This window comes from Eleutherodactylus coqui, chromosome 11 (assembly GCF_035609145.1).
Source record: "Eleutherodactylus coqui strain aEleCoq1 chromosome 11, aEleCoq1.hap1, whole genome shotgun sequence".
In the NCBI taxonomy this organism is placed as follows: Eukaryota; Metazoa; Chordata; class Amphibia; order Anura; family Eleutherodactylidae; genus Eleutherodactylus; species Eleutherodactylus coqui.
The window spans coordinates 93,316,166-93,341,314 of NC_089847.1; the positions used below are offsets into that span (position 1 = coordinate 93,316,166).

General features: G+C 42.9%; 1 protein-coding gene across 1 annotated transcript in view; it reads right to left on the reverse strand.

Annotated features, from left to right (window-relative positions):
* LOC136581752 (mucin-5B-like) overlaps positions 1-21,535 on the reverse strand; it is a 99,656-nt gene extending 78,121 nt beyond the window's left edge. The window contains exons 1-4 of the mRNA XM_066582374.1: positions 21,489-21,535; positions 15,698-15,812; positions 4,464-4,554; positions 1,197-1,303 (exon numbers count right to left, since the gene is read on the reverse strand). Of these exons, the coding sequence (XP_066438471.1) occupies positions 1,197-1,303; positions 4,464-4,554; positions 15,698-15,812; positions 21,489-21,535 (360 nt within the window). The remainder of the gene's footprint in view (positions 1-1,196; positions 1,304-4,463; positions 4,555-15,697; positions 15,813-21,488) is intronic.
* Positions 21,536-25,149: the final 3,614 nt, after the last annotated feature.

Here is a 25,149-nt window from a genome sequence, read left to right on the forward strand (position 1 = left end):
AAGTCAGGATCACCGTTTAGTGGTACACCTTTAACTGACACGCAAGCGTACTGAAGTCTATGAGAGCGGGGTGATATTTACTGCCATTCTGTGGCCATTGACTTTCATTTCAAGTTGTTTGAATAATACTAATTTGCCTGCACTGTAAAGTCTGCCTGCTGAAGTTTGTTTAAAAGTCACTAGTAAAGTTTTACCGGGCCTCAACCGTTCCTGAGGACCCGAGGTACGATACACTTGTCTGGTGTTCTTTTATCTGCCGTGTATGCATGCTGGTTGTGGAATTGTGGCGTCACGAACTGACAACTACTACCCCTCTCATCCCGAGGACTGCTGGCCCTATCCTTTGCTGCAGTAACTCCTTCTGGGACCAGGAGGTAAGTGCCACTGTGACAGGTCCACGCACTACACCCTCCCAACTCCAGCCGTATGCTTGGATAGAGAGTCACTCTTCCAGATGGGTGTTGCAGTTAATGACCCCAGATTTCTGTTGCAGGATGTTGATGGAGGGTTTCAGATTTTGGCGCAAGCAGCATGAATTGCTGAACTCTTCCGGACAGATGTTCTGAGAATGTCAGTACCTCCATCTAATTTGAGGCAACTGCAAGTAGCTCTCCTGTCCACATGGGCCGATATACACGCAGAACGATTTCAACAACTAGAGAAATGCCAGGACGAATTCTTGTGGTTCTGAGTATCAAGAGAATCAAGAGAGAACCAACCCACTCCTAAATGGGGGTGGGGTTCTAATAAAGAAGCCATTCGGTATGTAAGGGAGTAGTTGGAATACAGTTTTCCATCTCTAAGCAGCAGCCACAGCATTGATGTTCCGATTGGATAGTAGTAGGTTTCACCTTGCTAGGGTAACTACAATTCCGCTGCAAAATCCACAACAAAAACTCTGCATGTGTTATATGCTGATTTTTTTTGCGTATTTTGCTTTGGATATGCAATACACCCCACTCATTGGGAAAAGTGAAATCAGCTGTGAAGATCCACCGCAACCAATCAACATGCAGCGGATTTAGAAATCCACATCGTAGCTGAACTCCAACACCTTTTTTTGCCCAGATTTTTCAGCAGAATGTGGATAAGATGTTAAAATAGCATCCCCTTTGCTGTTACTGTAAATATGCAGATTTGACATTAGAAATGTATAGTATTCATAATTGACTCAGATGGACATATATGTAACTTACAACATAATTGCATATAGGTTTAAGTGGGGCGCTGCTGTGCACACAATATTCTCCTGGAATGTCTATCATGAATTCATCCAAAATTGCATTGATACTGTCCGGGTCATCTGTGAAAGAGACACATTAATGTATAAATTCAGAATACTTACTGTCTCCAACCCTGTCCAATAATAAAGTCTTTTACTACTAATAAGAAAAAAATGAACAAAAAACATTTGGTGGTTTACATTGTGTTTTGTGCTTCCTTGAGGAAAATATATATGAACAATTAAAGAAGCATAGCAGTGAAAATTATGAAGTCATGGGGTGGGTGGGGGCAATATGATTGCATTCACTAATCTTTCAGGGAGGGGCATTTGATCGACCCTGATGGGTGGTAGCTAAAGATGAGCGAGTATACTCGGTAAAGGCAATGGCTTGAGTGAGCATTGCCTTTATCGAGTACGTGCCCGCTCGAGATGAAACGTTCGGGTGCCGGGGCGGGGAATTGGTGAGTAGCGGCTGTCAGCAGGAGGAAGCTGGGGGGGGGGGGGGGGAGAGGGAGGGAGAGATCTCCCCTCTGTTCCGCTCTGCACTCCCCCCGCAGCTCCCTGCCCGTCGCCGGCACCCGAACGTTTCATCTCGAGCGGGCAGGTACTCGATAAAGGCAATGCTCACTCAAGCAATTGCCTTTACCGAGTATACTCGCTCATCTCTAGTGGTAGGCAAGGGTAGAGGAGCAGAGAATATTGCCTAATCTGGAGATTGTAGAATGAATTGCTTAGTCACATCTTCAGGATGGATTTATTAAGAGGTGGTTGAAATTAATGTAAGTAATGGTACAGGGATTCCTATTGGTAACCACAGCAATGAAGGTGTCAGGGCATTGTGCACAGTGCCACTCCCAACTATAACTCAAGTGAATGGGCTGAGTGTTGGTACCTGCAGAATACCTAGGAGTGTCAATGCGCGATGAAAAATATGTGTTGCAAGAATATGAACTCCATCCTTTTGAATTGAGTTATGTGTTTACATGAACAATGCTTTTCCTCGTGAGGCTTCTTTTACACAAACGCTTTATCGCGGCTATTTTGGCACAATAAAATGTAGGACGAAAATCGCGACTATCTGAATCATTGGATTCCAATGCAATATTCAGATGGCAACTTTTTAGCCGCATAAATAGGATATTGCGTCAGAATACGTCGGACGCGATCATCTGGCAGCTGCCATAGGCTTCTGTGGAAGCTGTCGGTTGAGGCAGTTTAGCAGCGGCTAGCGATGCTAAACCATGTCAGCTTCCTGTATTGAGCCATTAGAAGTCTTTCAGAAGATTTCTCCTCGACCGAAGGCATTCTGGGCTATATACGCCGCACCCTGACGTGTGAATGGGTGAGAAAAAGGAAGATTTAGCCGCGAACTGGACACGGCTTTTTCTCGTCCATGTGATTTTCAGCCACGAGTCACCCGTGTGAAAGAGACCTGATGCTGCACGGCTTAAAGTCGCTGCATGTCCCATTTTTTGGCACTCTCGGAACACCTTGACCATTGTTTTCAAAGGGATCTTTAACGACATGGCATGGCACTCACATGCCGTGTGATGTACATGTAAGTAAGAAGTGATGTTTTCCATTGAGAACAATGGGAAACACTTGCGATACTTGGAAGTGCGTGAAAGACGCACCTGAGGATCACAATTTCACAGAAATGATGCGAGGCGTTTTTGAATGAAAATGTTGGCAAGCACAATGTCAGTCCAAGTTTCTCAGCCTAATATTGCGCTCACCCGAATGAATGTAGCCTTAGGCCTTCCTCACACAGGCGTTTTTGTACAGCGTTTAGCGCTGCTTTTTCAGCACAGTGCTAAGTGGTGTACAAGGCCCCCATTTCAATGGGGCTGCTCACGCAAGACTGAAAACGCTGTGCTTTGACAGCGTTGCGTGTTCTATTTTTGGTCATTTGCAGCCCTGTGTTGCCCATTGAAATGAATGGGCAGCGGTTTCAGCACTGCCAAAAACGTGGCACAACTTGGTACCGCGCTTCTGGCAGCGCTAAACGCCCTAGCTGCACTGCCTGAGTAAAAAAAAATAAATCAATATTCACCTTGCAGGTGATGTCGCTGTCATCGGCCAACAGGGGAACTTATTTTATGGTGACGGGGATCTGAAATCCCCGACTCCAATAAGAGATTGCTCTGATTGGCTGAGTGCTGCTGAGTGACAACGGTACTTAGCCAATCAGAGCAATCGGCTGGCATCACAAGGTCCAGACAGCGGCACCAGGGACAGCGACTTCACCAGTTAGGCAAGTATTGATTTTTTTTCTTTTATCGGCAGCCTTGGCTGCATTTTCAGCTGTGCTGAAAACGTAGCCAAAACGCTGGCACAATGCATGTCAGTGCTGCTGAAACCAGGCAGAATCTGCAGTAAACGCAACATTGAAAAATGGTGCGTTTCTGCAAACGCCTGTCTGAATGAGCAATGAGCACGTTGCAGCTAGTATTTGCAAGTATGCCCCGGCCCCTACCTTTGTCCGACGACTTCCATAGAAGTCATCAAAAGATAGGACTTGGACTATCTTTTGACGGAGAGAAATCTCAACTTTTAAAAAAAATTGTTCGTCTGAAAGAACAAATAGGAAACCATGGGTTCTTTTAGATGCGATTTTTTTGACGCACCTACTCTGTGTAAAAATGATGCCTGTGTGAATGAGGCCTTAGTTTGTGAAAGTATCTACTAATTAAGAGTTTGAAGGCAGTTACCATTCTTGATACATTGGGCAGGGTATTAAGATACTTCATTTATTTGTTTTCTACTTATAATCCCAGTATATAAAGTGGTTATTCCATAAAAAAACATTAAGCACCTATCTGCAGAAAATGTGATAAATGTATGAGATCAGTGGGGCCCTCACCGATCATATATTTATCACATATCCTGTACATGTGCAATCTCCATTTTTTGCCTTTATGATCATTACTGACTTGGGTAATCTGTGACGGACTGGTGGCATTACATGTCAACAGTAGGGAACGTGCTGCAGTTGTTAGGCAATGTTTCCCTAGCAAGCAGTCTGTTTGGATTGGCACTACCGAACTTGCCAACTTTCCCAGGCCACAAGTGAATAGAGACTATGATAATGTTTATTTTTAAAATTGTGTTTTTTTTATTTTGGGATGGTCCTGGACAGACTAAGGACATGATCTGGGATTCAACTGTTGGGAAGTATGCGCTGTGTTGTTAGTGCCCATTTCTGTTGACAAAATATATGCCAGCTTATAAAACTTACCTGTATTGAAACCCTCATCGTAATATTCAAATCCATTAAAGTCTCCACATAAACCACAGGTTTTATTTATGTATTTTTCTGGTAGTTGTACCTGATGAAAGAAAAAAAGAAGTTTAACGCGTATTTTTGTAATCAGAAATGAGAAGCGCCATTCCTATTCAACTACCTTTATATTTGCATTATGGAAACTATGAACTGCTGAGTGCCTTATAGCGTATGGAATTTCTTCACAAAGTTTTGAACACAGGCATGGACATTTCTAGTTGGTATCCCTGCTATGCCACCTGACATGGCAATGTTGTGATTTCAGGTCATCATAGAATTAAAACTCCGCAGACATATGGCCGACGGATTTTTTTTACTGGTGTTTCCGATAAAATAGTTGCTAGCCTATAGGTGAAGACACGTATGGACAGCCAAACCCAAAAAGGCAGTTCAAAGTTTCAACAGATCATTTGTTGCGATTTTGCATAAAAAGGGGAAGACCTGATAGTCCAGATCACCAAAAAGACAGACATTTTGAATGCCATCATCTTAGAATCAACTCTGATTTCTCCAATGGTGAGGCCTGTGTGTGATCCACCTGGCAGAGAACTTCACTGGCAAACCAGTAGCACGCTTCAGTTTAACATAACTTTATTTATTCTAATGTTAACACAATGATTTTTCTTTTTTAAAGGTAGAGTGAATGATAGTGTTATCTTAAGAAGAACCTGTTGCTATCTAACTTCCTGTCAGGTGAACAAAGAACACGTGTCACCACCGCAGGTTTCAATTGACGCCACCCAACCAGGCCTACCATTACCCAGAGTGCATTTGCCAAACATCTAAATTCTGAGAAATCGGTTTTATCACTAATAAACCATAATCTAGAAGACCAAAACCTGTTACTGATGAAGCAGTTGCTAATGCTTCTTCAGTAACTGTTTGCTTGTCCAAAATTTGGTTTATCAATGAGACAACCTGTTTCTTCGAATTTTGGAATGCATGAGGCAACTGTACAGTGAGTAATGGGAGGTCTGGTTGAGTGGCGTCGATTGAAATCTGCAGAGATGACATATGTGCTTCGTTACCCCAACATAAGGAGGATATTAACACGTTCTGCTTGAGATAACACCATCATTCACATTGCCTATAATGAAGAAAAAATTATTGTGTTATCATGAGACCGAATAAAGTTGTGTTAAAACAAACCATGTTATTGTTTTTCTTGTTACGTTCCAGGCAGTTTGATATATCACACACCTACTTTAATTCAAGATGTCGGCATTCAAAATGACCATCCTATTGGTGACATAGCCTAAAAGGTTTTCCCTTTTCCCTGCAGCTTGTGTGCAAAACTGCATCACCATCTGCCAAACCATTTTCATTCTATATGGGTGATTCCACGCTTTTGAGACACAGTGTAGTTTCTTGATAGAATACAACTTTGAAAAAGAGAGATACTATAATGCCTCTGTAGTACCACCTATTAGAAGGCAACTGAGGCCGCTTCCCTATGAGTCATTGTCCATCCTTCTAACAGGCCTTGCAACATGACTAGGAATATAAGTCAAAAGCAGAGTCTTCTCCAGCAGGAACAGATGATCATTTGCAGACAGACTGTTTTGGGGGTTTTGCCCCTCGTCAGTGTATAGTAGATTTCTGGCTGGCTGTGTGAAACAGCTGTCTGTACTTGGTTATCTTCACCCTCTGGAGAAGACCTTTTTCTTATATCCCTAGTCATGTTACAAGGCTTGTTAGAAGGTCAGACACTGACTTATAGAGAAGTTGTCCACCAAATAGGTGTCATACCATCTCCAATTTGCATATCAAATATCCTAGTTCAGGGGTGTCAAACTCATTTTCACCGAGATTTTCACATCTGCCTTATGGCTGCCTTCAAATGGCCGATTCTAATTGTAAGATAAGTGTAGTAAGTGAACCCCGTCGTGGCCTGATTGGTAATAAGATTCCCCATAGTGGCCAGTGGCGCACACCTTTATACATATATATACACACAGGCGCACACTATTATTATAATACTTATATATACACACAGGCGCACACTATTCTACGTATATATGCACAGATGCACACCATTCTACACATATATACGCACAGGTACACACTATTATACATATATACGCACAGACGCACACTATTTTACAAATATATGTACAAATGCACACTATTCTACACATTTAGGCACAGAAGCACACTATTCTCCACACATATGCGCACAGACACACTATTCTACGCACAGATGCACACTATTCTACACATATACGCACAGACGCACACTATTCTACACATATATACACAGATGCACACTATTATGCATACATATGCACAGACGTACACTATTCTATACATACGCACAGACGAACACTATTATGCATATATACGCACAGACGCACACTATTCTACACATAGCACAGACGCACACTATCATGCAAATATATGCACAGATGCACACTATCATGCATATATATGCACAGATGCACACTATTCTACACATATGCGCACAGACGCACACTATTATGCATATATACGCACAGACGCACACTATTCTACACATTTACGCACAGATGCACACTATTATGCATATATAAGCAAAGATGCACACTATTCTACACATATGCGCACAGACGCACACTATTAAGCATATATACGCACAGACGCACACTATTCTACACATATAGCACATACGCACACTATCATGCATATATATGCACAGATGCACACTATCATGCATATATATGCACAGACGTGCACTATTCTACACATATACCCACAGACGCACACTATTCTACACATATACGCACAGACGCACACTATCATGCATATATATGCACAGATGCACACTATTCTACATATATACGCACAGACACACACTATTCTACACATATAGCACAGACACACACTATTCTACACATATATGCACAGATGCACACTATTATGCATATACAAGCACAGACGCACACTATTCTACACATATACGCACAGACGCACACTATTATGCCTATATACGTACAGACGCACACTATTCTACACATTTATGCACAGACACACACTTTTATGCAAATATATGCACAGATGCACACCATTATGCATATATATGCACAGACGTACACTATTCTACACATATAGCACAGACACACACTATTCTACACATATATGCACAGATGCACACTGTTAGGCATATACAAGCACAGACGCACACTATTCTACACATATACGCACAGACGCACACTATTCTACACATTTATGCACAGACAAACACTTTTATGCAAATATATGCACAGATGCACACCATTATCCATATATATGCACAGACGCACACTATTCTACACATATACGCACAGATGCACACTATTCTACACATATAGCACAGGCGCACACTATTCTACACCTATAGCACAGACACACACTATTCTACACCTATAGCACAGACACACACTATTCTACATATATAGCACAGACACACACTATTATGCATATACATGCACAGATGCACACTATTATGCATATATATGCACAGATGCACACTATTATGCATATATGCACAGACACACACTATTCTACACATAAACGCAAAGATCCACACTATTCTACACATATACGCACAGACACACTATTCAACACATATAGCACAGCTGCACACTATTTTACACATATAGCACAGGCGCACACTATTCTACACATATAGCACAGGCGCACACTATTCTACACATATAGCACAGGCGCACACTGTTCTACACATATAGCACAAACACATACTATTCTACACATATACGCACAGACACACACTATTATGCATATATATGCACAGACGCACACTATTCTACACATAAACGCACAGACGCACACTATTCTACACATAAACGGACAGACGCACACTATTCTATGCATATACGCACAGATGCACACTATTATGCATATATAAGCACAGACGCACACTTTTCTACACATATGCGCACAGACGCACACTGTTATGCATATATACGCACAGACGCACACTATTATACAAATATATGCACAGATGCACACTATTCCACATATATACGCACAGACGCAAACTATTCTACACATATCACAGACGCACACTATTCTACACATATATCACAGACGCACACTATTCTACACATATATGCACAGATGCACACTATTATGCATATATAAGCACAGACGCACACTATTCTACACATATACGCACAGACGCACACTATTATGCATATATATGCACAGATGCACACCATTTTGCATATATATGCACAGATGCACACTATTCTACACATATACGCACAGGTGCACACTATTCTACACATATACGCACAGTCACTCTATTCTACACATATAGCACAGGCGCACACTATTCTACACATATAGCATAGACACATACTATTCTACAACTATACGTACAGACACACACTATTATGCATATATATGCACAGACGCACACTATTCTACACATAAACGCACAAACGCACACTATTCTACACATATACGCAGATGCACACTATTATGCATATATAAGCACAGACGCACACTATTCTACACATATGCGCACAGACACACACTATTATGCATATATACGCACAGACGCACACTATTATGCATATATATGCACAGATGCACACTATTATGCATATATATGCACAGATGCACACTATCATGCATATATATGCACAGATGCACACTATTATGCATATATATGCACAGATGCAAACTATTATGCATATATACGCACAGACGCGCACTATTCTACACATATATGCACAGACGCGCACTATTCTACACATATACATACAGAAGCACACTATTCTACATATATACGCACAGACTCACACTATTCTACACATATAGCACAGACACACACTATTCTACACATATATGCACAGATGCACAGTATTATGCATATACAAGCACAGACGCACACTATTATGCATATATACGTACAGACGCACACTATTCTACACATAAACGCACAGGCGCACACTATTCTATGCATATACGCACAGATGCACACTATTATGCATATATAAGCACAGACGCACACTTTTCTACACATATGCGCACAGACGCACACTGTTATGCATATATACGCACAGACGCACACTATTATGCAAATATATGCACAGATGCACACTATCATGCATATATATGCACAGATTCACACTATTATGCATATATATGCACAGATGCACACTATTATGCATATATACGCACAGACGCGCGCTATTCTACACATATACCCACAGGCGCGCACTATTCTACACATATACGCACAGACTTGCACTATTCTACACATATACGCACAGACGCACACTATTCTACATATACACGCACAGACGCACACTATTCTACACATATATCAGACACAAACTATTCTAAACATATATGCACAGATGCAAACTATTATGCATATACAAGCACAGACGCACACTATTCTACACATATACGCACAGACGCACACTATTATGCATATATACGCACAGACGCACACTATTCTACACATTTATGCACAGACGCACACTATTATACATATATATGCACAGATGCACACCATTATGCATATATACGCACAGATGCACACTATTCTACACATATAGCACAGACGCACACTATTCTACACATATAGCACAGACGCACACTATTCTACACATATAGCACAGACGCACACTATTCTACACATATAGCACAGACGCACACTATTCTACATATACAGCACAGACACACACTATTATGCATATATATGCACAGATGCACACTATTATGCATATATATGCACAGATGCACATTATTATGCATATATATGCACAGACACACACTATTCTACACATAAACGCAAAGATCCACACTATTCTACACATATACGCACAGACACACTATTCTACACATATAGCACAGCCGCACACTATTTTACACATTTATACTCAAACGCACACCATTATGCATAATATGCACAGACGCACACTATTCTACACATAAACGCACAGACGCGCACTATTCTACACATATAGCACAGACACACTATTCTACACATATAAACACAGGTGCACACTATTATGCATATATACGCACAGACGCACACTATTCTATACCTACGCACAGACGCACACTATTTTATACATAGGTACAGACGCACACTCTTTTACACATATACGCACAGACGCACACTATTATGCATATATAAGCACAGACGCACACTGTTCTACACATACGCACAAACGCACACTACTATGCATATATATACGTAAAGACGCACACTATTCTACACATTTATGCACAGACGCACACTATTATGCATATATATGCACAGATGCACACCATTATGCATATATATGCACAGACACACACTATTCTACACATAAATGCACAGACGCGCACTATTCTACACATTTACGCACAGATGCACACTATTCTACACATATAGCACAGATGCAGACTATTATGCATATATACGCACAGACGCACACTATTCTACACATTTATACACAGACGCACACTATTATGCATACATATGCATGGATGCACACCATCATGCATATATATGCACAGACGCACACTATTCTACACATATAGCACAGACACACACTATTCTACACATAAACGCAAAGACCCACTATATTCTACACATATACGCACAGACACTATTCTACACATATAGCACAGACGCACACTATTCTACATATATAGCACAGACACACAGTATTCTACACATATATGCACAGACGCACACTATTATGCATATATATGCACAGACCAACACTATTCTACACATATAGCACAGACGCACACTATTCTACACATATAGCACAGACGCACACTATTCTACACATATAGCACAGACCCACACTATTCTACACATATAGCACAGACGCACACTATTCTACACATATAGCACAGACGCACACTATTCTACACATATTTGCACAGACGCACACTATTATGCATATATATGCACAGACGCACACTATTTTACACATAAACGCAAAGACCCACACTATTCTACACATATCTGCACAGACGCACACTATTCTACACATATACGCACAGAATTCTACAGATGTAGCACAGACGCACACTATTCTACACATATACGTACAGACACACACTATTATACATATATATGCACAGACGCACACTATTATGCATATATATGCACAGACGCACACTATTATGCATATATATGCACAGACGCACAGTATTATGCATATATATGCACAGACGCACACTATTATGCATATATATGCACAGACACACTATTATGCATATATAAGCACAGACGCACACTATTCTAAAAATATGCACACAGACGCACACTATTCTATACATATACACACAGACGCACACTATTCTACACATAGTACAGATGCACAATTTTCTACACATATAGTACAGACGCACACTTTTCTACACATATAGTACAGACGCACACTATTCTACACATATAGTACAGACACACTATTCTACACATATGCGCACATTATTCTACATATACGCACACTATTCTACACATATAGGCACAGATGCACACTATTCTACACATATGCGCACATTATTCTACATATACGCACACTATTCTACACATATATGCACAGACGCACACTATTCTACATATATACGCACATGTGCACACTATTCAACATATATAGCACAGACACACACTATTCTACACATATATGCACAGATGCACACTATTATGCATATACAAGCACAGACGCACACTATTCTACACATATACGCACAGACGCACACTATTATGCATATATACGTACAGACGCACACTATTCTACACATTTATGAACAGACGCACACTATTATGCATACATATGCACAGATGCACACCATTATGCATATATATGCACAGACGCACACTATTCTACACATATATGCACAGATGCACACTATTCTACACATATATGCACAGACGCACACTATTCTACACATATAGCACAGACGCACACTATTCTACACATATAGCACAGACACACACTATTCTACATATATAGCACCGACACACACTATTCTACATATATAGCACTGACACACACTATTCTACATATATAGCACAGACACACACTATTATGCATATATATGCACAGATGCACACTATTATGCATATATATGCACAGATGCACACTATTATGCATATATATGCACAGACACACACTATTCTACACATAAACGCAAAGATCCACACTATTCTACACATATACGCACAAACACACTATTCTACACATATAGCACAGCCGCACACTATTTTACACATGTATACTCAGACGCACACTATTATGCATAGATGCACACCATTATGCATATATATGCACAGACGCGCACTATTCTACACATATAGCACAGACACACTATTCTACACATATAAACACAGGTGCACACTATTATGCATATATACGCACAGACGCACACTATTCTATACCTACGCACAGACGCACACTATTTTATACATAGGTACAGACGCACACTCTTTTACACATATACGCACAGACGCACACTATTATGCATATATAAGCACAGACGCACACTGTTCTACACATACGCACAAACGCACACTACTATGCATATATATACGTAAAGACGCACACTATTCTACACATTTATGCACAGACGCACACTATTATGCATATATATGCACAGATGCACACCATTATGCATATATATGCACAGACACACACTATTCTACACATAAACGCACAGACGCACACTATTCTACACATATAGGACAGATGCAGACTATTATGCATATATACGCACAGACGCACACTATTCTACACATTTATACACAGACGCACACTATTATGCATACATATGCATGGATGCACACCATCATGCATATATATGCACAGACGCACACTATTCTACACATATAGCACAGACACACACTATTCTACACATAAACGCAAAGACCCACTATATTCTACACATATACGCACAGACACTATTCTACACATATAGCACAGACACACACTATTCTACATATATAGCACAGACACACAGTATTCTACACATATATGCACAGACGCACACTATTATGCATATATATGCACAGACCCACACTATTCTACACATATAGCACAGACGCACACTATTCTACACATATAGCACAGACCCACACTATTCTGCACATATAGTACAGACCCACACTATTCTACACATATAGCACAGACGCACACTATTCTACACATATAGCACAGACGCACACTATTCTACACATATTTGCACAGACGCACACTATTATGCATATATATGCACAGACGCACACATAAACGCAAAGACCCACACTATTCTACACATATCTGCACAGACGCACACTATTCTACACATATACGCACAGAATTCTACAGATGTAGCACAGACGCACACTATTCTACACATATACGTACAGACACACACTATTATACATATATATGCACAGACGCACACTATTATGCATATATATGCACAGACGCACACTATTATGCATATATATGCACAGACGCACACTATTATGCATATATATGCACAGACGCACAGTATTATGCATATATATGCACAGACGCACACTATTATGCATATATATATGCACAGACACACTATTATGCATATATAAGCACAGACGCACACTATTCTATACATATACACACAGACACACACTATTCTACACATAGTACAGATGCACACTTTTCTACACATATAGTACAGACGCACACTTTTCTACACATATAGTACAGACGCACACTATTCTACACATATAGTACAGACACACTATTCTACACATATGCGCACATTATTCTACATATACGCACACTATTCTACACATATAGGCACAGATGCACACTATTCTACACATATACGCACAGACGCACACTATTATGCCTATATACGCACAGACATACACTATTATACATATATACCCACAGACGCACACTATATTACATATATACGCACAGAAGCACACTATTCTACAGATGTATGCACAGACACACACTAATATATATATACACACACACACGTGCACATATATATATATGTCCTTGTGTGTGTGTGTGTACATATATATATATATATATATATATACACACACATATATATATATATATATATATATATATATATACATACACATACATATACATATATATACACACACACACACGGACACGTCTGCATTTTTATACTCCCCTGCATCCAATATGGTCCCACTTGCAGGTATACTGACTGCTCTCGGTCCTTTTTGGGCCCTCCTGCATACTTGGGCCCCTGACCAGGCTCTCTTCCTGCAGCTGCTCCTGCTCCTTAGTCCTGCTCTCCTTGCACTAGAGATCATGTTTTCTGCAGGTTTCTTCCCTCCTATGCGGCCGTTGTCAGTGTGCTATCGGCAGTCATCTGTTTTTGTCTGCTCTGCTAGACAGAACAAGCCGATAGATGATCTGATACTGACAACAGCACGGAGGGTGAGGGAACTTGCTGCACAGCCAGCGGGCCACAGAAAATGAGGTTGTAGACCCGTGGGTCTTGTGTTTGACACCTATGTCCTAGAGGAATGTGTGTATAACCCGCGCCAGAAGTATATAGAAACTAGCTGCAACCGGAAGTAGGCCACTTCCCCAGCCTACCAGTATAAATGAAATGTAAAAGCTATAATGTACAAATAGTGCGCTTAACTTGATGAATGTGCCTATATTAGTACAACCAAGAAAAGAGGTATATAAAATGCAGCAGGATGGAGTACAAAAAGGCAATATAGCAATGGCAGAGCACAGTGTGAGCACACGTGTAAATAGCAGCCACTCTGGCTGCATACACAGATACTGCAGTCTGGGGGTAACCTCACCTAACCTCACTACAGAAGCTGAAAAAGCCCAAAAACCCTCAACGCTTTTCAAGCCCTAAACACTGGTCTTTTCCTTCTGGTATTTTTTAACATAGCTATATTGCCTTTTTGTACTCCATCCTGCTGCATTTTATATGCCTCTTTTCTTGGTTGTACTAATATAGACACATTCATCAAGTTCAGCGCACCGCTTGTACATTATTGCCTACTTGGCACTACCCTTTGAAAATCTTGGTAGTAACATAGTCATTCATAGGACAATAATTTATTGGTGCATAATCAGAATAATATGGGATTATGTGTCCATGTAAATCATAATTGATACTTTACTTTTGGAGTAGGTCAGCTCAGCTCTTAGTAGCTGTGACTGTGTTTGTCCTCGTAATCTAACTGGTGGTATTCTTTCAGTTCTAATTACCTGCACAATAGCATTGAGCATGTCCACATAGAGGTATATGTAATGACTGGAAATCACAATATCCAGACCTTCAACATAAATGGCCAAATTTGAGCTGCTATATGGAATATCAGTTCTGTAGTAAACACAAACAAGAGACAATATGTAAGTATACCTATTCTTCCATTTATTGTAAACTATACAATTTTATTGTACAACTTGTTTTTAAGGGGTTGTCTGGATACCGGAAAACATCCGTTCAATAGGACTCAATGTAGTAAAATAACAAACAGAGCTGTACTTACTCCTCCACCGCTGCCGGGATCCAGTGCTGCAGCCATGCTGTACTTGCCCCTCCAGTGGTGCTGGGATCCAGTGCTGCCGTCCCCCTGAGTGGCTGCAGTGATCACTTGACCTCTGGTGATGTCAGCTGTCTGCACAAACGCCAGGACCACAGCGTGGCTGCAGTGCTGGATCCCGTCAGCAGCGGAAGGATAAGTAATAGAGATGAGCGAGTATACTCGCTAAGGCACATTACTCGAGCGAGTAGTGCCTTAGCCGAGAATCTCCCCGCTCGTCTCTAAAGATTCAGGGGCCGGCAGGGGGCGGGGATCGGCGGGGGAGAGCGGGGAGGAACGGAGGGGAGAGCTCTCTCTCCCTCTCTCCCCGCCGCAACTCACCTGTCACCCGCGTCGGCCCCCGAATCTTTAGAGACGAGCGGGGAGATACTCGGCTAAGATACTACTCGCTCGAGCAATGTGCCTTAGCGAGTATACTCGCTCATCTCTAATTAGTAATGCTCAGTTTGTTACTTTACTACAGTTAGCCCTGTTAAAGGGATGTTGTCTGGTAACTGGAAAAGCTCATTTAACCCCTTGAGTGGCACGCCCGGAGATTTTCCGGGACAAGCTCCACTGCCGATAATGATATAGCCTGGAAGATTTCCGGGCTATGTATCACTATGGGAGCTGCAGAGCACAATGCCACAAGCTGTGACATTGTGCTCTGCCTGCACTGTCCCACAGAGAACAAAGCAAGGGCTTTGAACAAAAGAAGCAGAAGATATTGCCGATCTGCCGTCAATCTCCTGCTTCTAAGTCTCCTGCTTTGTTTATAGGTTGCCATAGAGACCATCGGCTTGTCAGAAACAAGCCGATGGTCTCTGTGGCAGGGAGAGCTGGTCCTTAGCTTTCAGAGGACAGCTAGGCACCAGCTCTTACAGCAGAGATCAGAGAAAACCTCTGAGCTCTGCTGTGTTAACCCTTTACATGCTGCAGTCTATGTGACTGCAGCATGTAAAGGGCTGTCACCATCGGACCCCGAGAAAGTGATCAGGGGGTCCTGATGGGTCCCTGTGGAAGTCCCCTAAAGGGACAAAAATAAAAAAAAAGTTTAAAAAAAAGTAAAGTAAAAAAGTTATTAAAAAATAAAAATAAAAACACTTGTCCCCCTTTACTTTGTCAAAAATTTAAAATAAAATCACACATATGGTATCCGTGCGTCGTAATGACCCAGAGAAGGAAGTTAGTACATTATTTAACCCCTTAATGACATGGCCCCTTTTTTTCTTTTTTCCTCCCCTTTTAAAAAATAATAACTCCTTTATTTATCCATCACCGTCACTGTATGAGGGCTTGTTTTTTGCGGGACGAGTTGTATTTTTCAATGGTGCTATTTAAAGTACCATATAATGTACTGAAAAACTTTTACAAAATTCTAAGTGGAGTAAAATGAAAAAAAATGACATTCCGCCATCTTTCAGTGCATCTTGTTTCTACGGCACACAAACTGCAGCAAAAATTACCTAATAACTTTATTCTATGGTTGATTTAAACTTTTAGTCCTTTTTTTTAAAGTGTGAAAAAGTCATGAAAAAGAAAAATAACTATAACAATTTGGTATTGGCATAATCGTACTGGCCTGTGGAATTACTTTAATATATTATTTATACTGCTCAGAGAATGCAGTGAAAAATAAAAATAAAAAACATGCCAGAATTACAGATTTTGTTAATCTTGCCACTAGAAAAAATGGAATAAAAAGCGATCACAATTTTACATGTTCCAAAAAAATAGATAAATGAAGACTAGAGTTCCTCCCGCAAAAAACACGGCCTTCTAGAGCTCTGGCAATGGAAAAATAAAATTAATACAGCTCTTGGAATGTGGCGACACAAAAGCAAACCTTTAAAAAAATGCTTAAAATGTACCAAAATAGCGAAACATAAAAACTGTATAAACTTGGTATCGCCGGAATCATGTTGACTCAGAGAATAATGATATCGCACTATTTATTCTGCACGCTGAATGCCGTAAAAATGAAATCCAAAAAACAAATGGCAGAATTTCTTTTTTTTCCTCCAATCTCCCTACAAATGTTTTTACAAACGTTATGCAATACATTATATATACCCAAAAATGATGCCATCAAAAAGTACAACTTGCTCTGCAAAAAACAAGCCCTCATATGGCCTGGTCAATGGAAAAATGAAAAAGTTATGGCTCTTGGAACGCGACCTCAAAATTAGTTGAAATTCAATGATTAGACCATTTAAAAAACCTGCCCTGGTGGGTACGACAGGGTGGTAAGAAACCCGCCACTCAAGGGGTTAAGTCAGAGTTAAAGGGGTTGTCCCGCGCCGAAACGGGTTTTTTTTTTTTTTAACCCCCCCCCCGTTCGGCGCGAGACAACCCCGATGCAGGGGTTAAAAAAACCACCCGCACAGCGCTTACCTGAATCCCGGCGGTCCGGCGTCTTCATACTCACCTGCTGAAGATGGCCGCCGGGATCCTCTGTCTCCATGGACCGCAGGGCTTCTGTGCGGTCCATTGCCGATTCCAGCCTCCTGATTGGCTGGAATCGGCACGTGACGGGGCGGAGCTACACGGAGCCTGCATTCTGCACGAGCGGCTCCATAGAAGACAGGAGAAGACCCGGACTGCACAAGCGCGGCTAATTTGGCCATCGGAGGGCGAAAATTAGTCGGCACCATGGAGACGAGGACGCCAGCAACGGAGCAGGTAAGTATAAAACTTTTTATAACTTCTGTATGGCTCATAATTAATGCACAATGTACATTACAAAGTGCATTATTATGGCCATGCAGAAGTGTATAGACCCACTTGCTGCCTCGGGACAACCCCTTTAAACAAATCTCAGGAGTCACCTTGAACATTACCCAACTTTTCGGCTAGTTTCCTTTTTACATCTCTATAAGTTCTTATTGCACAGCTGCTAAAATATATAAAAGAATCTAAAAGTACATAACTAAACTGGCATTTAAAGAAGTCCAAGAGCTGCAGTATTTGTGCATCCCCAAAGTATTTATTTCCTAATATGAATAAAGCAATTGAACGTTTGTTACGAGTGCAAATATCACAATCATCAATTCACAAGGTTTTAACCTACAAACGTTGTTTTTATCTTTTTGCTAAGTCGTATGAGGGTCACTGTGTTATTATTTAATAGAGTAAAGTGCTCAATGATGGCCAATGATTAGGCACAAATATTTGCTTGCCCGCTCAGTGGCCTGCATGAATACGCCCACGATCAGTTGACAAACAAGGCAACACTTGCTTGTCAGCTAAATAAAAATGCTTGTTTGTCGGCTGCAAATCTCTCCGTGTAAACAAAGGGGCATGCTGCTGAGGATTGCAATCTGAATGAGAACAAGGAATCGTGTTAATGATCGTTCATCCTCATGCTATTGATCATCTGCCACCTGTAAACGGCAGTAGCCAGTGCTGATCAATATTTTCTAGTGTTGATTTCTACTCGTTAACAGGCACAATATCTGCCCATGAAAAAACTTTAAAGGGGTTGTCCCGAGAAAGCAAGTGGGGGTAAGCACTTCTGTATGGCCATATTAATGCACTTTGTAATATACACCGTGCATTAAATATGAGCCATACAGAAGTTATTCACTTACCTGCTCCGTTGCTGGCGCCCCGTCTCCATGGTGCCGTCTAATTTCAGCGTCTAATCTCCCGATTAGACGCGCTTGCGCAGAAGGGTCTTCTCCCTTCTCTTGGGTCTTGGCACGAGCGGCGTTCTGGCTCCGCCCCCTTCTACGCGTCATCGCGTAGCTCCGCCCCATCACGTGTGCCGATTCCAGCCAATCAGGAGGCTGGAATCGGCAATGGACCGCACAGAGCCCACGGTGCACTATGGGAGAAGACCCGCGGTGCATCGTGGGTGAAGATCCCGGCAGCCATCTTGGTAAGGTAAGTAAGAAGTCGCCGCAGAGCGGGGATTCGGGTAAGTACTAAACTTTTTTTTTTTTTAACTCATCCCTTGTGTTTGTCTCGCGCCGAACGGGGGGCCTATTGAAAAAAAAAAAGCCGTTTCGGCGCGGGACAACCCCTTTAAGGTTTAAAGGGAACCTTTAACCCCTTAATGACGCGGCCCTTTTTCTTTTTCCGTTTTCGTTTTTCCCTCCCCCCTTTAAAAAAATCGTAACTCCTTTATTTATCCATCGACGTCGCTGTATGAGGGCTTGTTTTTTGCGGGACGAGTTGTATTTTTCAATGGTGCTATTTAAAGTACCATATAATGTACTGAAAAACGTTTAAAAAATTCTAGGTGGAGTAAAATGAAAAAAAAAAACGACATTTCGCCATCTTTTAGTGCGCCTTATTTCTACGGCGCACAAACGGCAACAAAAGTGACATGATATCTTTATTCTATGGGTCGGTACGATTACTACGATACCAAACTTGTATAGTTTTTTTTTTACTATACTCCTCTTTTTTTTCAAAGACATTTAATTTTTTTCAAATTTTTTGTGCGCGCAATAACTTTTTTACTTTTCCGTCAACATAGTTTAGCAAGGGCTCATTTTTTGCGGGATTTTCTGTAGTTTCTGATAGTACCAATTTGGAATACATACGACTTTTTGATCGCTTTTTATTGTGCTTTTTCTGGGAGACAGGGTAACTAAAAAAGTGCATTTCTGGCGTTCTTTTTTTTTTTTTCAGACGACGTTGACCGTGTGGGAAAAATAATGCACTACTTTGATAGTTCGGACTTTTACCGACGCGGTGATACCAAATACATATTTTTACTTCATTATTTAAATTTTTTAATACCCTGTTTCCCTGAAAATAAGGCATACCCTGAAAATAAGACATAGCGTGATTTTCCAGAATTTTTGAGGATGCAAAATGATTTTTCAGGCTTTTTGAGGATGCTTGAAATATAAGCCCTACTCCAAAATTAAGCCCTGCTAACAGTTAATTAAAAAAGTAAATTTAAATAGTGTCCAGGCAGCTATACATGTAAAAAAGTTAAACCTTTTTGAACAAAAATTAATATAAGACACTGTCTTATTTTCGGGGGAAACAGGGTAATAGATATGGCAAAAGGGGGGTGATTTAAACTTTTACAACTTTTTTTTTTTTTCAATTAAAAAAAACTTTATTGATTTTTTTTTTACATTACTTTGAAGACTTTAACATGCGATGCTTTGATCGCTCCTGCAGTATGATGTAATGCTATAGCATTACGTCATACTGCTTTTTGACAGGCAGTCTATCAAGCTACCCCACGGGGATGGCTTGATAGGCAGTCTGTTAAGGCAGCCCTGGGGCCTTTCATTAGGCCGCCGGCTGCCATGACACCTGCACAGCTCCCCCGATCTCACCGCGGGGGGGCCATGCGGGACGTTCATGGGATTTAAATGCCGCTGTCAGAATTGACAGTGGCATTTAAATGGTTAATAGCCACGATCGGACGCTCACGGCTATTGCCCGCGGGTGTCAGCTGTTGTAAACAGCTGACGCCCGCACTGTATGAAGAGAGGTTGCCACGCAACCTCTCTTCATACATACCCCGACGCTCAATGACGTACCAGTACGTCATTGGTCGTGAAGGGGTTAACCATCTTTTTGCAGTCTTCTCTGAGAGCAGCACACGGTAGTTACAGGCATGCTGATTACAGTGATATGTCTGCTGTATTTATCAGTGTAGTGGTTTAGATTAAACTTGCTTTTTATTAGTAGCAGCCAAACATAAGGCTACAGGAAGCAGTTCTCTATATTCAACAGCTGCAGCTACTGTCAACCCCACTCTCCAGCCACTGATTGACTGCTGTCTGCCTATTATTGTACATAGACAGCAGCTAACAGTGTCTGTGTCACGTCTGTCTCCTGAGACCTGTGGTTCCACAGGTGCTCTGGAGTTCTCCTGCTCAGGTGTGGGGGATTGTGCTGGCTGGGCGTGTGTGTGTCTCCAGTCAGCCAATCACTCTAGGTCAGTACACATAGAGCTGTCTTCCCAGGTGTAGGTGTGATGATCAGCTTTCTCTGTTCTCATTCTCGTTCTATGTGTGGTGGCTGCAATAATTACTGATTATTAGTAGTTGGAGAAAACGTAGCAGGAAAAAACACTTAGGCCTCATGTCCACGGGGAAAATCAGATCCGCTGCAGATTCTACATGTAGAATCTGCAGCGGGTCCCTCCTGCCCCGCGGACATGAGCGCCAAAAATAAGAATTTAAAAGTATTTACCATCCGGCGCGGGCGGAGAAGATCAGCTGTTCCTCACGGCCGGATCTTCATTTTCGGCCGGCGGATGAATTCCTGACGCCGGCGGCACGTCGCCGGCACGTCGCCGACGTGCCGCGCGCATGCGCCGGGCACATCCGCCGAGCCGAAGCAAGGAAGATGCGGCCGTGAGGAACAGCTGATCTTCTCCGCCCGCGCCGGATGGTAAATACTTTAAATTCCTATTTTAGGTCTCCCGCGGATCCGGACGGCTTCCATAGGCTTCAATAGAAGCCCGCGGGAGCCGTCCCCGCGGGAGACCCGCACGAAAATGGAGCATGGTCCGGATTTTTCCATGCTCCATTTTTTTTTAAATCCCTTTTATTGACGATCCGCGGGTATTTATCTACCCGCGGGTGGTCAATGCATCCCTATGGGATGCGGATCCGCATGCGGGATATCCGCTGCGGATCTTAAATCATATTTTGCCCGTGGACATGAGCCCTAAGGCTTCCTTCACACGGGCGACACTGCATCGCAGCGAGAAAATCGCAGCGATATCGCATCGCTGCACCGTACGATATCGCTGCGATTTTCTCGCAGCAATACCGCGATTTTGTAGTTCTACAAAGTCTCATGTGATGCTACAAAATCACGCGACTTTGTAGCATCTGCTACTGTCAAAGTTGCATCGCATCTCATGCAAACCACGTTTTTCCCGGCATCATCCTGACAGCAGACATGGAGGTTGCACCTTGACCTTGTAGGGACAGGAAGCAAGAGGCTTCAAAAGGCTCCTCCTGCCTCCCATTCACCAGTGCTTCCTGTCCCTACAGGGACATGCAAGAGATGCTCCCACCAGGGAGCTACAGGATTACACCGGGATTGACGGTCCACAGGGCTGCTTCCCCTCTCACCTTCCCAAAGAGGAATCTTGCTGACAGCGGGGCTGACAGTCCACAGGGCTGCTTCCCCGTTCACCTCCCCTCCGGAGAGTCAGCGCGGTCCGGGAGCACGGCGGGCCACAGGTCTGACCGCCCGGGGATCACCACCGCAATGGTCGGAGCGGCGGGCCACAGGTCCCTGAGTCCCCTCCTTCCTTCCTTTCGGCTCCGGGCAGCGTTTCTCGGCAGGGGAGAGCGGCGGGCCATAGGCTCAGATGCCTCTCTCCCCCAGGCATGCCGGCGCGTCCCCGCGCGGCGGCGGCAGGGGGCAGAGCCAATGACGCGACGTCGGGGGCGGAGCCAAAGCTGCAGCGTGACGCAGTGACGTCAGACGCCGTCGGATAACACGGAAATGGCGGGAGATTTAAAAATGGAAGCCCCCCGGCAAGATTCCACTGACAGCACACCTTCAGTGAAGGATTTATCTGTCTTTCTGGTCCTGTCTATCGCTATTAGCATGAGGACTACTAAAGAACCAGAGATGGAAGCCCTGCAAACCGTAAGTGTGAAAAATTGCAGGGGTGTTATGCTGGGGATTTAGCATTGTATGGCGGTTTATTTCCCTTATGTGCATGCATATATTTTTGCAGGACAGGGAATCCACCCGGTCTAAACAAGACCTTAAAAAAGATGCAGGAAATGCGCCCTGTGTCTTAAAAAACTTGACGAGGCGTATAAAAAGCCGCTATGTCCCGATTGTACCGCAAAAATCCTGACGGATGAACAGGCCGCCTTCAGGGAGGATATTAGATCCCTGGTCCGTGAAGAGGTCCGGGCATCAATTTTTAGTCTCCCCCCAGCACAGCGGGAAAGAAGAGCCACTAAGAGGGCGAGCCACATGCCGCTGACGAGCTCAGAGTCTGAGCAATCCCTGGGCGACCTGTCAGACGGCGAACTCTTTGACCGTCCCCCGGACTCCAGGGATGAGAATAGAAAATACTATTTCTCATCAGCAGAGCTGGACGACCCGATCAAAGCGGTCAGGGACACTATGAAGCTGGAGGATGTGATTGAGCCTAGGTCCGTACAGGACGACATGTTCGGTGGGCTCAGACCGAGAAACCGCATCATGTTTCCTGTAAACGATACCTTAAAAAAAGTGATCACGGATGAATGGGCCTCAGCGGATAAACACCTCTATCTATCCCGTGAGTACAAAGAAAGACTCCGGTTTGCGGAAGAGGACGTGAACATCTACAAGGATGTCCCCAAGGTGGACGCGCAAGTGGCCAGAATGGCCAAAAAGACAGCCCTACCGTTTGAGGACTCCTCCCACCTTAAAGATCCAATGGACAACAGGGTAGATGCCCTGATGAAACGGGCCTGGCAAACAACGGCCTATACGCTGGAGTCCAATATTGCAGCGACGTCCGTGGCCAGGTCAATGTTCCTCTGGTTAGGGGAACTCGACCAGATAAAACAGAAGGCCCCTAGAGACGTATTACTGGAATGCATGCCTCTATTGAAATCGGCAACGGGCTTCCTGGCAGACGCATCTGCCGAATCCATGAGACTGGCGGCTAGGAGTGCCGCATTATCTAATATGGCCAGGCGGGCAGTCTGGCTGAAGACGTGGAAGGCAGACACGGCATCTAAAGGGAGGCTATGTAATATTACCTTCCATGGCCGGTACATCTTTGGCGCAGACTTGGAGGAGATCCTTAAAAGAGCTACGGATAAAACCCACAGTTTTCCAGACCAAGCGAGGACTGGGTTTTCTCACAAACGTCAGCCATCCTTCAGGCCATATCGGGGCAAGGAGAAGACGGGACGCTGGTCCTACCCCAAAGGAGGCAGGGGTAAGACTAAAACAACCCCTACCCCCATAGAAGAGTGCCAGGTGGGGGGTAGACTATTGAAATTTTCCCGAGAATGGCAGGGGGTTACAGACAACCCGTGGGTCTTGCAGCTCATAGCTCAGGGGTACAGAATAGAATTCTTCACCCGGCCCCCCAATTTCTTCAGAGTCACCCCCACACAATCCCCGACCCTGCAGGATATCTTTAAAGACGAAATCTCGAAGCTGCTGCAAATGGGGGCGATAGTC